This window comes from Gallinula chloropus (assembly GCF_964237585.1).
Source record: "Gallinula chloropus genome assembly, chromosome: 17".
NCBI classification, from domain to species: domain Eukaryota; kingdom Metazoa; phylum Chordata; class Aves; order Gruiformes; family Rallidae; genus Gallinula; species Gallinula chloropus.
In genome coordinates, this window is record NC_140102.1 from 5855632 (window position 1) to 5870635 (window position 15004).

At 35.7% G+C, this 15004-nt stretch overlaps 1 protein-coding gene across 1 annotated transcript in view; it reads left to right on the top strand.

Moving 5' to 3' along the window:
- Positions 1-15004, top strand: part of KNTC1 (kinetochore associated 1) — a gene marked incomplete at both ends in the record, with an annotated part of 37064 nt that overhangs the window by 12616 nt on the left and 9444 nt on the right. Inside the window, 25 exons of the mRNA XM_084272243.1 lie at positions 113-229; positions 713-856; positions 1131-1229; positions 1678-1781; positions 1932-2037; positions 2569-2703; positions 3426-3545; positions 4279-4348; positions 4426-4493; positions 5033-5325; positions 5777-5949; positions 6140-6237; positions 7160-7301; positions 8216-8272; positions 8727-8890; positions 9436-9540; positions 10089-10217; positions 10904-11020; positions 11475-11584; positions 11805-12015; positions 12607-12696; positions 13031-13202; positions 13631-13689; positions 13835-14051; positions 14581-14654. Of these exons, the coding sequence (XP_084128369.1) occupies positions 113-229; positions 713-856; positions 1131-1229; positions 1678-1781; positions 1932-2037; positions 2569-2703; positions 3426-3545; positions 4279-4348; positions 4426-4493; positions 5033-5325; positions 5777-5949; positions 6140-6237; positions 7160-7301; positions 8216-8272; positions 8727-8890; positions 9436-9540; positions 10089-10217; positions 10904-11020; positions 11475-11584; positions 11805-12015; positions 12607-12696; positions 13031-13202; positions 13631-13689; positions 13835-14051; positions 14581-14654 (3174 nt within the window). The remainder of the gene's footprint in view (positions 1-112; positions 230-712; positions 857-1130; positions 1230-1677; positions 1782-1931; positions 2038-2568; positions 2704-3425; positions 3546-4278; positions 4349-4425; positions 4494-5032; positions 5326-5776; positions 5950-6139; positions 6238-7159; positions 7302-8215; positions 8273-8726; positions 8891-9435; positions 9541-10088; positions 10218-10903; positions 11021-11474; positions 11585-11804; positions 12016-12606; positions 12697-13030; positions 13203-13630; positions 13690-13834; positions 14052-14580; positions 14655-15004) is intronic.

Sequence of the window (15004 nt, forward strand, 5' to 3'; positions counted from 1 at the left end):
TTGTCTTGTACTAGGGATGCAGAGACTAATTTGGTTTCTTCCTGTCTATGACAGCACTTCATGGTCTTGAAAATTGTAGCAAGTCTAATGTTTCACTCCTCAACACTTTCAGAGATGTGGCGACTGTGAAGAGGTACATAGGTTAAAGAAGCTGGTAAATGATTTACAAGAACTGATAAATCTGCACAGAAAATACAACTGCAGACTGGCACTCTGTGATTTTGAAAAGGTAATTCAGCAGACATTTCAAAAACTACTTTTGAGTAGTGGAATGTCCTGAGAAGGAGAAAAATCTGGTAGCATGCAAATTAGTCAGGCAAATGGGGAGTCCTGGTGGAATGACTGGTTAAGCTTGTGTTTGTAAGCTGCTAAGACTATTTATCTGTTGTGTTATTACAAACTTTGTTTCAACCATGGGTATACACAATGTGACAAGATGCTATGAGAAGGTATGGCTTAAACTCCATGATTTGCAGTTCATAGCAGATTGTATATTGTGGAGCAAGCATTAGCAACCAAGAAATGGAAGTATAGCTGAGCAATAAGGGTCTTTGCAGAAGAAAACTTAGCTGAGCTGAAAAAGGGTGCTACTTCTTGAAACAATTTAATTGATTTCAATGGGCACTGGATTTAGAATTATGTTAGGGATGTAAAGGACCATGTACTAGTAGGTCTGATGTTCTGACATGGCTCTGTTCTACTTGCTGCCCAGGAAAACGCAACTACTATTGTGTTTCGCATGTTTGATAAAATTTCAGCACCAGAGCTTGTCCCATCCATTTTGGAGAAGTTTATAAAACCCTACCTACGGGAACATAATCTACATAAGGATGAACTACTTCTACAGTATATAAAGGTATCCATATTTTCTTCCTTTAGAAGAAAGCTGTTTACCCATGAGTTAAGCAGAAAACAAATCTGATGACCATGTAAGAACCAGGTTTCAGATTAGCTTACTCCTGTCGATGAACTTACTGATAGTTACTACTTCATTAATAAGGCATTAACAGGTACAAGGAAAGATAGCCAAACCTGTTCCTTAATGTCCAAAACAACAACTTTTCATTTTTGTTTCTATTATAAGATTTTCTGAATTCAAATAACCTAATTATCTTTATCCAAATATACAGGACTTGCGAGAACGTTGTTGTACACGGTCTACTTCAATATTTGAAACTGCCTGGGAGGCAAAGGCAATAGCTGTCATTGGCTGTATCTCTGATACAGATGTAAGTATATTTTACCAAACAAGCATCAAATGGCTCTAACATATCTATTCAGACTGAAACACATAATTTTTCCACAAGCATGTGAGTGTGTTCTTATGAGTGGTATCAGGAGGAACAAAGAGCATGCGGTCTTTTATTCCATCTTAGTAAGCTTCTTTTGTGTGATGTTCTTTGCTTGAGAATTTAATTGTAGTTTTGAAGTCATCACATGGAAAACTCAATTTCAATATGTATGAAACTCAAGCTCTACTGTGTCATAAATTACTATAAGTATTTTCTAATATATCTTGACACATCATATATATGATAACAAATGCTATTTATGCAAGAGGAGATTGGGCCAGGAAATAAAATCCTTGCCTAAATGAATCAATTGCATATGAATGATACATTAAGACATTACTGTGTAACTTATTTTGAAAAGTAAGCTCTTCTGTTCCTTTTATAGCTGAAATTTGATGCAGTTCTACAGATAATGCATGGTGCTATGGTACCATGGATTGCAGCAGTGGAGCAGCTGGTAAAACAGCATTTGGAAATGAATCATGTCAAGTAAGGCAAAATCCACTGTCTATACCTTGTTTTGTGTGTACTTGCAATTCAGATTCTGTTGGGGGGAAAGGGGGAAAGAGGGAAATATGATGGTTAAATCACACAGCTATAGGTAGCAAATAAATTAATAATAGTCTAATTCTTACACAGAGTAAAGTTACTGCAGGAAAGTTACCGACTGATGGAGATGAAGAAGCTTTTGCGAGCCTATGGGATAAGAGATACTAATCTTTTGAAGGACAAGCAGATGATAATGGTAAGGGATCAGCATTACTCTTACTTGTATTAAACACAAAAATATTTACATTTACCTGCATGGAGTTTTGTGGAGTATTAGAAGACAGACTTTTAAAAAAATCTTAGCAACTAGTAGCTCCCACTAGTTATTAATATCCATTTTTCTTGTCGTGTTGGGACATGTTTTGTTCTTGAAAACCCACTCTCTTTCTTAAGAATTAGTGGATTATTTTAGCCCAACCGAATCAGTGCAGCATTGATAATATTGTGCTTTCAGCATGGGGGTGGGAAAGAAAAAGAGGAAACTGACAATAGAGGCAAGAGGCAAGTCCCTTGAATTTTGAGGTTTCCTGGGATAATTCTCTTCCTTACGACCAGTCTTCTCCCAGTTACTCTTCAGTCAAGTTTTCTGTAGACAAATGTTTGAAGCTTCTTGGTAACTTGCTCGGTGTGAGCTGTACAATTTTAATGCAGAAGGAGTGTGTGTATAAATGACAACTTTGTTATTCTATGTATCAACAAGCTAAAGTCTATTATTCTCTTCTTACAGAGGCTAGTGAAATACATTCTTAAACAAGATACCCCAACTTCTTTAGAGGATGCTTTAAAAATTGCAGCAGCATATATGTTGCCCACTGTGGAAGTCTACATTCTGAAGATGATAGACCTGATTGACAAAGAAAGGGTACTAAAATACTTTGTCAGTTTATATCAGAATTTAAAGGCACTGAAGCCTATTTTCAAAACAGACCAATTGTACTTCTTGCTGAAATCTTATACAGAGTTTACACATATTTTCATTACAGTTCCATTAATCGTTCACATAACTGCCTATACTTCATGCTGAAAATGAGAACAGTTTAAAACATCAGGACCCATCCTTCATTTGTGGCACAAAAGAATGAAAATTGTGACCCACAATATACAAAACAAGTTTGAAATTGAAGTCCTTATGTATTTTCAGATGCTGTTTTTGCTATGGTTGTTTTGGGACAAATTGCTTTCTTGCCAACACCCAAAAAAAAAAAAAAAGAGTGTTTCTTCTAAAAAATGCTATCTTCTAGTGTAACAATGGCCCACAAACCTGCCCCTTTAGTATTGAGAGCACCTGAATGTTTGTCTATTAATAGTGTGTTTATCTGTTACTACAAAGTTTTCTTCCAAGTTAATTTCAAGTCCCAGCTCAGCTAAAATCCCCGAAGTTATCTTTAAATTACATTGATGTTCTAACTAAAAGCATCTAACTGTTCACTACATTATAATAGGTGTGTTTACCTTTATACCCTGTGGTTGTCCCTGGTTATGTTATCAGAATCTCTTTGACCTAAGAAAAGGGGCTTTTTGATAAAAGGAATCTCAATTGATTCCCCTGCACATAGATTTTACTGAAGTTTTTGTTTTCTTCAGGGAGAGGAATCTCTGACTTTGTTAAAGTCTCTGACTCTTGGTGAAGCTGAGAAAGTAGCAGAGAGGTTGGCTGTATGGGGAACGCTGGTACTGCGGCATAAAGCAGATAATTCTGAAGAGGTACTAAGTGATTTTATCTCATAGTGTGTGCACAAATGATTCTAAATGCTATTCTGCAAATGAAAAAAACTGTGTCTTCTATCAAATATGACGATAATGAACTTGTGCTGCTTGCACAAAAGTTTGGAGTAGGTAAAGTCTTGAGTCTTCTTCCAACTTAAATTTATTCTGATTCTATATACTATGTAATTATCTTGTGTAATTTTAAAGGCATCTCCATGCAGTGGCATGGCTATCTGAATTCAATTAATGATTTAAAAGTCCTGCTGCATTCTTACACCTCTAGTCCTACATATTTTTCCAGTTCTTCCTTTAGTTGCTTGGAAAACATCTATTTTAAAATTGTGGGTGTGGCTTTGCTAAAGCTGAAGCTCCACAGTTGACAGTACAAATTACTGTCTTGCAAGCACAGAAGAGAATTTTTGTTAATGGTTGTTTTAGGAAGTTATTGTGGACAAGGGAAGGAAGAAAAAAGGGAGAATGGTGGGCACTGTGTGGAGTACGTCTATATTACAGCTATAAAATCCTTGCCTGTTTCTATGAAGAGTGCATATTTACAATAGATTTCTGTTCCCTTGCTTTTCAACCCATTGTATCTTAGGTTTGCAAATTGTCCCTTAAGATGTTTGTAGAGCACTGCATGGTACTTTAATAGAGTGGAAGCTTGAGGGTCACTGTCTGTTACTGGCAACATTTTGAGCAAACAAAATATTAACCTCTTCCTTTCCTGCAGCACAAAACCCAAAAGTTTATGACTAAGACAATCATGGAAATCCTTAAATTCCTGTTCAGCATTCAGAAAGGTAAGCTACAACTTAAAAATGTTACCTTTAGTTTGCAAATAGAATCAGGAGGTAATTAATTTTTTTTCCTCTAACAGACAATCCTCTGAAGAAAGATGAATGTGAAGCAAACCTAAAAATGTTTGAAACACTTGCTGTCCTGCAGGTAGGTCAAATGCTCTTGATTACAGTAGCTATTCCAATTGTTTTCTTAACATGCATGGTATAAAAAGATAATTGTACCAAGAGCTTATGTGCAAAAGTACTCTTATTTATTTCAAAGAGTTTCTAAAGCTAATCTAGAAATTTAATAGTGCCTGGGAAATATCCCAGCTAGAGCTCAATTGTCCATTTAAACAAAAAAAAAATAGATTCTGCCCCAAAAGTCTTTATCATGAAATTTTTGAAGTCTAATTGAGTACTGTAATATTCTATTAAGGTCTTACAAACTTAAATTATTTAACAGAGCGTTTGACCATGCAGTGTCCTTGATTGGATTTTTATTTTGCTTACTGATTGCCTAGCAAAGCTTTCTGATTTTTTTACCGAATCAGTAATTGGTAGAGACTAGGAAAGTCAACTTCATACCAAAAATATTCATCAGAACGAAACAAGAAATTAAAACACTTCAGGAAAAAAAAGCCCCAACATTTTTGAAGGAAGTTACATGAACACAAATATATCAACAACTTCTTGTCGTTGCAGGAAGATTTTGATATCTTTCTTTCAGTCGAAGAATTTAGGAATCCTTCACTGATGTCTAGACTTCTTGAGAATCGCATCAGTTCTTATGAAACTGTCAGATCTACTTCAAAGTCTAGAAGAGTGCAAACAGCAAATTGTAATTCAGAAGATGGCAAAATGAAGAACCATTCTACAGAATCGAGGTTATATAGACTGGCTCTGCTATTGCAACTGTCAGAGCAAGAACTGGGAGAAAAACTCGCCTTGAGGGCACTAGATGCTGGAAAAATTGAAGAAGCTGTAAAAATATGCAGGTAAAACAGCAGAAGTTTTCAAGATTATAACTTTTAATGGGCTTTTCTGATTCCCTACAGTTTGTTTTAGTGAGAGATAAGTAAGGCATAGTATTAAATAACCATTTTGAGAGCTTCTTGGCTTACACAGATGGAGAAAAACTATTGTATGCTGACTGTACATAACATGTCATGCTTTCTGTCTGATCTGGGCCTCATGCTTAGGTTGTCAGATAACTTAAACTTATTACCACCTTCCCACAAGACAGATTAAATGAAAATGTTAAATATATTTCTTCTTATTAACATATTCTAATTGCTTCAGTATGTATCTCTTAGGTAAGGTTCATGATATTTTTTCACTTCAGTCACGGTAGCATTAGTTGCAGTGAGTCATGTAGGTGCAATGAGTAAAAGAGAATTAAATAATTAAAATGGAATATGGCCTTAAGTAAGGACTTTTTTTTAATAGGGAGTTCTATGAAAATCGCTGTAATGAAGAAACAGGGAAGCTGCTGTTTTCAACGTGTCAGAGGCTTTGTCATATGTTGGGATCTGATGTTCCAATGATTATTCCTAAAGATACGAATCTTCCAGCACTGATCTATGAAATGGCTTGCCAAGCAGCTACAGTATGTAGCCCAGGTAATTACTGTTACAATTCATTTGTGTTCATGTTGGGAATCCAACTTCCCAAACGCTCTTTAATAATGATGAAAACAAGGTAAATTTCTATACATGACTCTGTAAAAATAGGTGCTGCAAAATACTTCCTTCTAATAGGACATATGAACCTTCTATTCATATGATGCTTAAGGTCTTAATATTTTTACAGATTTGCTATTGGATTCTCTGGAACTATGTAAATACACTTTGACTGCCAAGGAAATCTATGGACAGTGCCAAATAGAAAATTATGGATTCACAGCAAAGGTATTTTCTGCTAGCTTAAATATATATATAATATATATTTAACACGTGTAATGTCTTGATTGACTGATTAGTGATCATTTTTATATTTAATAATTTTATATTTAATAAAATCAATATTAAATATGTTCATTTAAAAAACAGGTAACTACTAACAACCTTCTTCCCTCCTCAACCCCTCCCCGTGCCATGTGTGTACTTTATTGTAAAGAGTAAACTGATTTGAGTATTAAAAGCAGTGTAGCTATGGCACAAGTAGCATACTCTCAAATGTGACTGAAAATTAGTTATTTTATTGACTAGCTGCTGCCAGGTCTGCTAGAGAGCATAGACACTTAAGAAAAAGGTGGTTTTTTCCTTTTCCTTTTATTTTTAGCAGACAGGATATGGCAGGGAGTGTTTGATTTTTAAATGCATGTATTATGTGAAGGCATTCTCAACAGTTTTGTACAACTTTTAAGATGGATCAAGTTCTTGAATAGCGCCTTTGTCTTTTCTTCAGGTCAAGCAGGGCTTTAGGCTACTTGAAATGAATTGGGTTCTTACAGTTTGAGCAAAAAGACCAAAGTGGCTAGGAAAGGATATTTATGCATTGAATGTTATTCTGAAAAAATGATCCATTTGGAAAATGTTTGCTTGTAATACTTGGCCAGGATTTTTTTAATTAAAGCCTCCATTTAAATTAATTAAGAAAGGAGCTGTACAAGTAAATAACCATGACATTAAAGAGAAATGCAGCCACTCTACATAGGAAATGCGCTTAATACTACTGGCCAATTAACAAAGTAGCGTGGTGGAATCCATTTTCAAACAGAAGTTTGTGTTCTATTTCTGTATTAAAATTGACTCTTTTGCGACACTTGGTTTGTTAGTATCCTTATTAACTGTTCTTATTGTGTGTACTTTTGACCACGTTCTTATTTAGACATCATCTTTTGGAGGAGATAAAGATCCTTATGAAGAGTGGACTTATGATGACTTCTTTAATGAAGATGGAATAGTTCTTGACCCACAACTAGTTCTTCCAGTTGCATATGAAACTATTAATTCTCTTCTACCTGTTCATGGTAAACTTGCTTTTCTGAACATTGAGTCAACATACAGTCTGGATTTCATATTTATTTTTCTTTAGGAATATAAATAATTCAGCATGTGTGTGGAAATTATCACCTCAGAAATTTCAATTAGACAAACTCGTGGAACAAACATCTATTATGGGGAATAAAATAACTTTGGGTAAAGATAACTGGGGTTTCTTCTGGCTCAGAATCTGAATGGAGAATGTTCTGACACTACTATAGCACTACTCTGTTCTTACGATCTTCTTTAGACATCTTCTGGTAGCCACTAATAGAGACAGGATTACATGAAGGTAGATGTCAGCTCATTCAAAAATGATTGTCTTTGTGTTATATACTCTCTGTGTTATGTACACACAAATTTTGAGAATTTCAAGTGTTACAAACAGAACACCACAGCTTTGTAGGTGACAAAAAAAGGCACTTTCAGATCTCAAAGCACTACGGGAAGTTTTAGTATTATTTACTTCTAATACTTCTTAATGTAAATGCTTTCTTTCCTAATATGTCATTGGTGCATGAAAAAACATATAGCTGCAAATCCTGCTGCATGGTGTAAAATCTACCTATAAAAAGGATAGGATTGTTTGATTTGAATAGATTTATTGCCTTCACAGGTGAAGTGATAAATTGACTGTCTTACCACAGCAAAGGAAGTTGCACATGAAGTAGTTACTGCAAGCTGTTGGTCTGTACTTCTTTGGGTGCTTGAAAAGATATTACCTCCTATAAAATAACTTCTGGTTAGGCATAGTAAAAAAATAGCAGTCCTGGCTCTTAGAGTTCATGTGTGTCTATGTTATGTACTGTCCTTGAAGTATAGTATTTCTAAGGTGCTTCCAGGGATTGTAGTGTTACCGAGATCTTGGGATGCTGCTGATGTGTATTTGTCTGTCTTTCAGAGAACAAGCTGTATCCTTTGGACTCCAGAAGCCTGGCAAATTGTGCTTTCACTGAAGGTATCATGATAGCAGATTCATCGTGCTAAAAGTATAAACCATGCCACTAGGAAACATGAGGTTTAAATTAAACTTACGCAAGCCTGACTAACTCGGGCTTTTTTAAAGCAGAAGCATAGATGTTCCACTTAAAGGCATGTTTAAGAGGACAGCCTGGTTCAGCACAGAAGACACCAGTTTGGATAGTGTGATTTTTGGGCACGCTGTCAAAGCCTGTAGGATCCACTAGAGCCATTCTGAGATGACCAACTTTGGCTTTTTTAACTGAAATGGGAGCCTGTATTACGTAAAAAGCCCTGAAAATTCAAGGTTTCAAATTGAGTTAAGGCTCATCTTGTGTTACAGACAGAATGGGGGAAAAAGCAAAACTGCTCTGAAACTTAATTCCAAGAACCATATGCTTAATATACACTAATTCTTTTCTGGTGTTGTTTGGATTTGAAATATATGACAGGACAGAACTTTCTGCTGCCAGCTAGAACTCCCATGTGTGCAGTGCTCCAGAACCTGATGGAGTGCAGTCAGTATGAGTTAGCTTTGCGACTAATAGTCTGTTCGTTTGGATCCTGTCTTCAGCATGGCATAACAAACAACATGGACTTGTCCCTGAGTGAACAGGTATGGCAAGGACGATGCTGGATTTTGCTGAGAGTAAATCTTAGAAGTGTGTCAACTATTAACAACTTCAGAGTACTTCGGGGGGGAAATTGATAGGCATGGCACATTGCCATGATCTTGAAAAAATTACTGTGACTTGGTCAGGTGTTGAGTCTTTTGTGAAAGGCGCTGGTCACTTCTTCCCTATTTTCCATGGTCCTGTTTCTTATCACGAAATGTGTTCAGAACTAAACTTCTAGTCTCTGCAGGAAGGCTGGGAATAGAATGAATCTTGTTAATGGTTTGATTATATTCTTTCACATTGTTTTGTCGTTGGTTAGTGTGGGAAAAGTTGCAAGTAGAATATTCAAGAAACACTCCTCAGTTTGAAAGCACTTGGAAGTAGAAATACTTTTTCTATGTAGAAGAGATCTTTAAGACCTTAATTAAGCTTAAAAATACAATTACTATAGTACCTCCTATTATGCTCTAAATGACAATAGAAATTGAAAGGTTAGGATTTATTTTTAATGCTGTGCTGTCTTTTTTTTTTTTTTTTCTAATAGCTGTATGGTGTTCATCTGCTGGATGAAACCAAAAGCTTACTCATAGCTTTGAAACAGAAGAGCACTTCAGTGATTAATGCCACTATCCTGACCTTACTACACAAAGTAAGAATGCTCTGAAAAGGGCCGGAGTAAGCTCTGTCAAGAAAGGGGCTACCCTTCCTTATGAAAAAGCCAAACACTATAAATCCCACATGTTCTGGAAAAATTATACGCCTTGAAAACCGTAGAGAAAGTAAAGTACTGACACTGCTGCAGTGGTGGGAAGGAGTTGGGCTTCATACCTCAGTACCAGAATGGGTCAAGAGTGGACTGGATGACATGACAGCATTGACCTCTATGGTTCTAGCTGCCTTCTCTCTCACTTTCAATCCTGGTTTCATTTTAGATTTGTAGACTTGTAGGTTGAGGGCTTTCTTTAAAAAAAAGCTATGCGCAAAACCTGCAATATGCCATCTTCTAACACAGTTTAGGCTATGGGAAGTTACTTCTAGCCTTGCTTCAGTGTATTTAGATTTTAAGTTCTAAAACCTGAAACATATTTTTCTCCTCTAGATTACAGAGTACATATGTATCTTACATTACACAAATAGACCACTTAAAATAAATTCCTAAAGTTTTGTAACTTCTTTTCCCTCTTTCCTAAAATACAGGTGTTCAACTGCCGTCTTGTAGATCACAACCTGGCATTGGGATATTGCACCATTTTGCCCAAGGATGATATGTTCAGTAAGCTGTGGGATGTCATAAACAATACTTGGCAAAATTACAGAAAAGTTTTGGTACGTTCACAGGGCAAATATATTGTTTTAAAGAGTTTCTTTAAGAAAGATGTTAGCAATATCCTCTGGAAGCACAATTGTTGGCTGTTATTAAGGGTATAGCTGTTTGAACAAGTTTCTCACTTAGGGCACTGCTGAGAGAGAAGCTACCTCTCTTTTTCCCCACAGACTGGGCACAAGCAGTCACTGTAAATAATTAGTACGAGGTAAGTCCAAGCATTAGGTTACCTCACTGTGACTTAGACCAAAGCTTTAAATTGCTTATATCAGGTACCATCGTATTTATACCAATGTTGTATTTTGGAAAATTATTTGACAGTAGTTGTCAAGAATGGAATAAATAAATAAATATATCTATTAATCTAAAGGAAGATGGGAAGCAAAGCAAAACAAGGAAATGGGAAGGGAGTGATGTAAATCTGGAAAAAAAGATGATGTCTTTAAAAAAAAAAACCACTTTGTATTAGTTTTGCTAGTAGATGACTACCTCAATTTTAAAGTAGCTTTGACCTAGCAACTCAGGAGGTGGCGTAATTGTGACACTACCTCTCTGAAGTCTGTTTTCATTTTACACAGTCGTGTGATCATCTGTGAATTGTTTTAAGTTCCTTTAAGGATTTAGACTTTAAAATTCAATATTTACAGGTGGTTATACTTGTATTGTCCTCCCTTCTCACTCCTGTTAGGCAGTAGCTCTGGTTGGAGCACAGCTTGCTAACGAATACGGCGAAGCAGAAGAAAAAAAGAAGTTCCAAGAGCTGGTTACTGATGCAGAATGGGGTATCCAACTCAGTAAATTTGGTGTAAGTGTGATTTTTTCTTTCCTTACTTATTTTTTATTTATTTATTTTAGGGCTTTTTTTCACTGATTAAATGTCAGCATATTCTGAGATTTATTGTGAATTTTAGACAGATTTCCCATTCAAATGTAAGAAAAATTGGTGGTTTGTTTTGGTTTTAACTTTTCATTCTGATTGGATGTTTAAATAAACATCAGAAACTATTAAATGCAATAATTGAGGGTGCTCTAAAACTCTTAACTGCTTAAATATTATTTGGCACAGGGCATAGTCAGCAAATGCATTGCTTTCTCCTGCCCTAAAAATCTGGATGCAAATTAAAGAAAACGTAAAAGGTTAACTTGTAATAGTTACCCTTAATTAACTATGTTACCTATAGTAATAGGTAATAGTCTTGATAATTGTCTAAAAGACTTCTTTGGAAAGAAGATAAAATGGGGTTTTTTTTTATCTGTAGATTTCTTTTGAAACGGTGTTCAGACAACCACCAATACGGAAGAAGGAACTCATCGGAACGCTGGTGCAAAACCCAAAAGTAGACACAGATCTCATATTGAATTACTGCAGGTAATAATTGAATCAAATCAGTTGTGTTTTAAGTATTGCCAGAATAAAAACCATGTCTACTGAAATCTAGTTTAACTAATGTAATATGCAAATTGAGTTTGTTTATTTGGTTTTTTTAAGTGTTAATCATACTGGTCTCCTGGTGAATTTATTCATAAGGATATAATTACTTTGACAATGCCAAAGGTCCTGGGGAAGATAATATTCTGTCCTCTTCTAGCACCTTCATGCTGGACAGTGATGCCGCACTGCAGCTTTGCATTGAAACGCTTCTTCTCCAGAATGCTAATACAAATCATGCTGAAGATGACTCTGCAGAATACAGTGAGAAGCAACCTCATTCCACATTACTAGCTAGAGCACTAGAAATCATTCCTCTACTGAAAAGCACGAATCACCTGGTCACTAGCCTCAGTGGAATATTGTATAAGGTAAAAAATAATAATAAAAAAGAAGACAAAACACACAAAAAAACCCCAAACCCCAGCACACCAAAGCAAGCAAAAAGAATCCCTGAAGTACACAACTAGTCTAAAATGCTGCATGTCACTTGTATGGCAGGTTAAGAATTCCACAGAAAAAGGTTAATTTTTTTCTGTTTTGATAAAGAATGTAAATGTTAAGATTTGGTTTTCTATTTCTCTAGAAAAAAACAACAGAACAAATTATCTAATTATTTTTAAAGGCAGAATATTTCTTCCCAACTTCCCTTAAAAAACAACCAGAAAACACTCAAAAAGTAATTTCTAAATATCATAGTGCACTGGAAAGTTTTTCAAAGCACTATATTAAAATAGAAAATAATGTATTTGGGGTCTTTTTGGCTGGGTGGGTTTTGGTTTGGGGGAGGAGGTTGGTTTTTATGATTTAGGACTACGAAGGGGGAAGCTTTACGTTTTCAGAAAAGGATGGCATGATGCTTACATAGTTTCTTTAGTGTGACCTCAATATAGACATCGGTAAAATCGGAAAATTTTTATAAGATCATACAGGACTTGTCTTATTATTGTTATTTTGAACAGCTTGATCCTTATGACTACGAAACTATTGAAATTGTCCTGAAAGTAATGCAAAATGCTGATGAAAAGAACACCAGTATCCCATTGAATCAGGTACGTCCAAATATGTTGCTATACTGTATAAATACCTTGTTCACAGCATCTGTATTCTGTTGCAGCTATTTGTTAGTGTAGTTATTCAGGAGTCTGTTGGAATTAATTGAATTATTCTACCCACACAGGACTTACTCAGAAAATAGTATTCAAGAAAGTGTGGTCTCCAGCTGTGTCTCAGCAGTAGCTCATAGCAGGGATAAAAATTCTACACATATGTACTAACTCTACAGAAAAACATAGGTCTCCAGGACTTAGGCATGTTTACTGCAGGGGCAGTGGGGAGAAATACAGTAGTCTTATGGCTTTTTTTCTTTTTTTCTCTTTTCTATAGGCTTTGAGCCTCCTCAAGCATCTGGAATCCTATAAAAGAATTTCTCCACCCATAGACCTAGAACACCAATATGTCTTAGAGCATGTGATTCCCTTATCTCCAGCTGCTCAAACCAGACTGCCCTTTCATCTGATATTCTTTCGAACTGCGCAATGTTTCTGGAACATTATATGTATGTTCAATATTTTTAATAGCTTCATATATATATGAGTCCCTTTCTTTGTTATTTGTGAATTTTAAAGTTTTCCTCTATATATTTTCTATTAATTGTACTTCTCTATTAATGTAGTTTTCATCCTAAGTACTGCTGAAAAGTGCTTGTGCTACCAAATTACTAGTGGTGATGTAATTGGTTTTCAGTGGAGCTAAGACACTCTACACAATGCAGAATTCTGTTCTCAAATTCTTTTCTTAGGACCTGTTGAAGTGTAAACTGATTCATGTATCCCACTTTCCAGCCCAGTGGGGGTAATTAGCATTATATACTTTCTCACCTGATGGAGGTCTGCATCTGACACTAGACTGAAAGTGTTTAATTTCATAGAGAAAGCTGTAAGTGAGCTGTGATACTATTGTGGACAGCTGTCTTTTTCCTTTCAGCTGCAGAGCTCAGTGAGGAATCCTTCCCAACACTTCTGCTGATTTCCAAACTAATGAAGGTAAAGTAGCATCTCAAAAACATTTACTTCACAATTATTCTTTTCTCCCAAAACAAAAAAAGAGCATTTGTCTTTCTTTTGCATGATTTTTTGGCCTCACTATAGAACTTCTGACAATTTGTAATGTACTTTGATATCTTTCTAGGTTTCACTGGATACCTTACACATGTCTGCGGCTAGACATGTCTTTAAAAAAAAATTGAAACCAAAAATACTTGAAATGAGAAACACTGGATATACATCAGTTTTCAACAAGGAAACAACTAAAACTGTGCAGACGATTCAGTCGTATCTGCTCTCTATAATTAATCCAGAGTGGGCTGTAGCCACTGCTCACAAGATTGCACAAGAATTTCCAACAGGTAAGGTGCATATGTGATGAGAGGGGAAGTAATGGGAAGAGAAGAGGTTTGAGAAAAGAAGCCAGCCTGTAACCAAGCATTTTTTCAGTATTCTTGGATAAAACCTGGGGAAGTTTGAGAATAACAATGAATTTGTCTCTTATATCCAATTCTGAGCAGTAGGCTAGAACAATAGCTAATTCATATTACAATGTCACAATTAAATCCTATTTTCTGTCTTTAAGGCATGTTGTCTTGCTTAAACTTTCTGCATGTTTGTACCATCTTCAGACAAATTTTCCAGCAAAAGCAAATGTTTCAGCCATACTAAAGTCAACTTCTCTATCTGAATCCAAATAGGTTTGGTTTTTTTGCTCTTTAGATGGAAAAGATTTCCTAATATTTTAAATACCTTTTTAACTTTATTTAATTCTTTGAAATAAAATAGATATTCTACATACTGTAGTAAGGCTTAATGAAAAATTAATTTCCTTCCTTCTCACCACTCCCTGGTTTTCTTCTTCATTTTCTTTTCCTTCTTTTAAAACAGGTCCTGACCAGATTCAGACATTGAAATTCTGTCTCTATCTAGCTGAGAAATGGGTAAAGAGTACTTCAGCTGAGGTAACAGAAAGCTACTTTGTGAAGTTGTTGTTTCACAGTGGGGCATTTGCATCAGTAATTTGTTGTTTTGTATTTTGGACAGTGATGTGTAAATTTTACTTTAAACAACCCAGGATGGAAAGTTCTTGCTTTTGGGGAAGCGACTGTCTAACTGACTCCTCAGAAAAGCCCCCTCTCCAGTTACATTCTTCTGATCACAACCTAGCAAAAATGAGGCTTGCAGTTCTTGAAGGCTGGACAAAAAAGATACAGTTTTAAGGAAGAATAATGTGTTCTTTTTCCTGTTGTGTGTATTTTTCCTGCTGCAGGAGAATGAGTTGGAATCTGTTCCAGCTGTTCACTAGCATTAT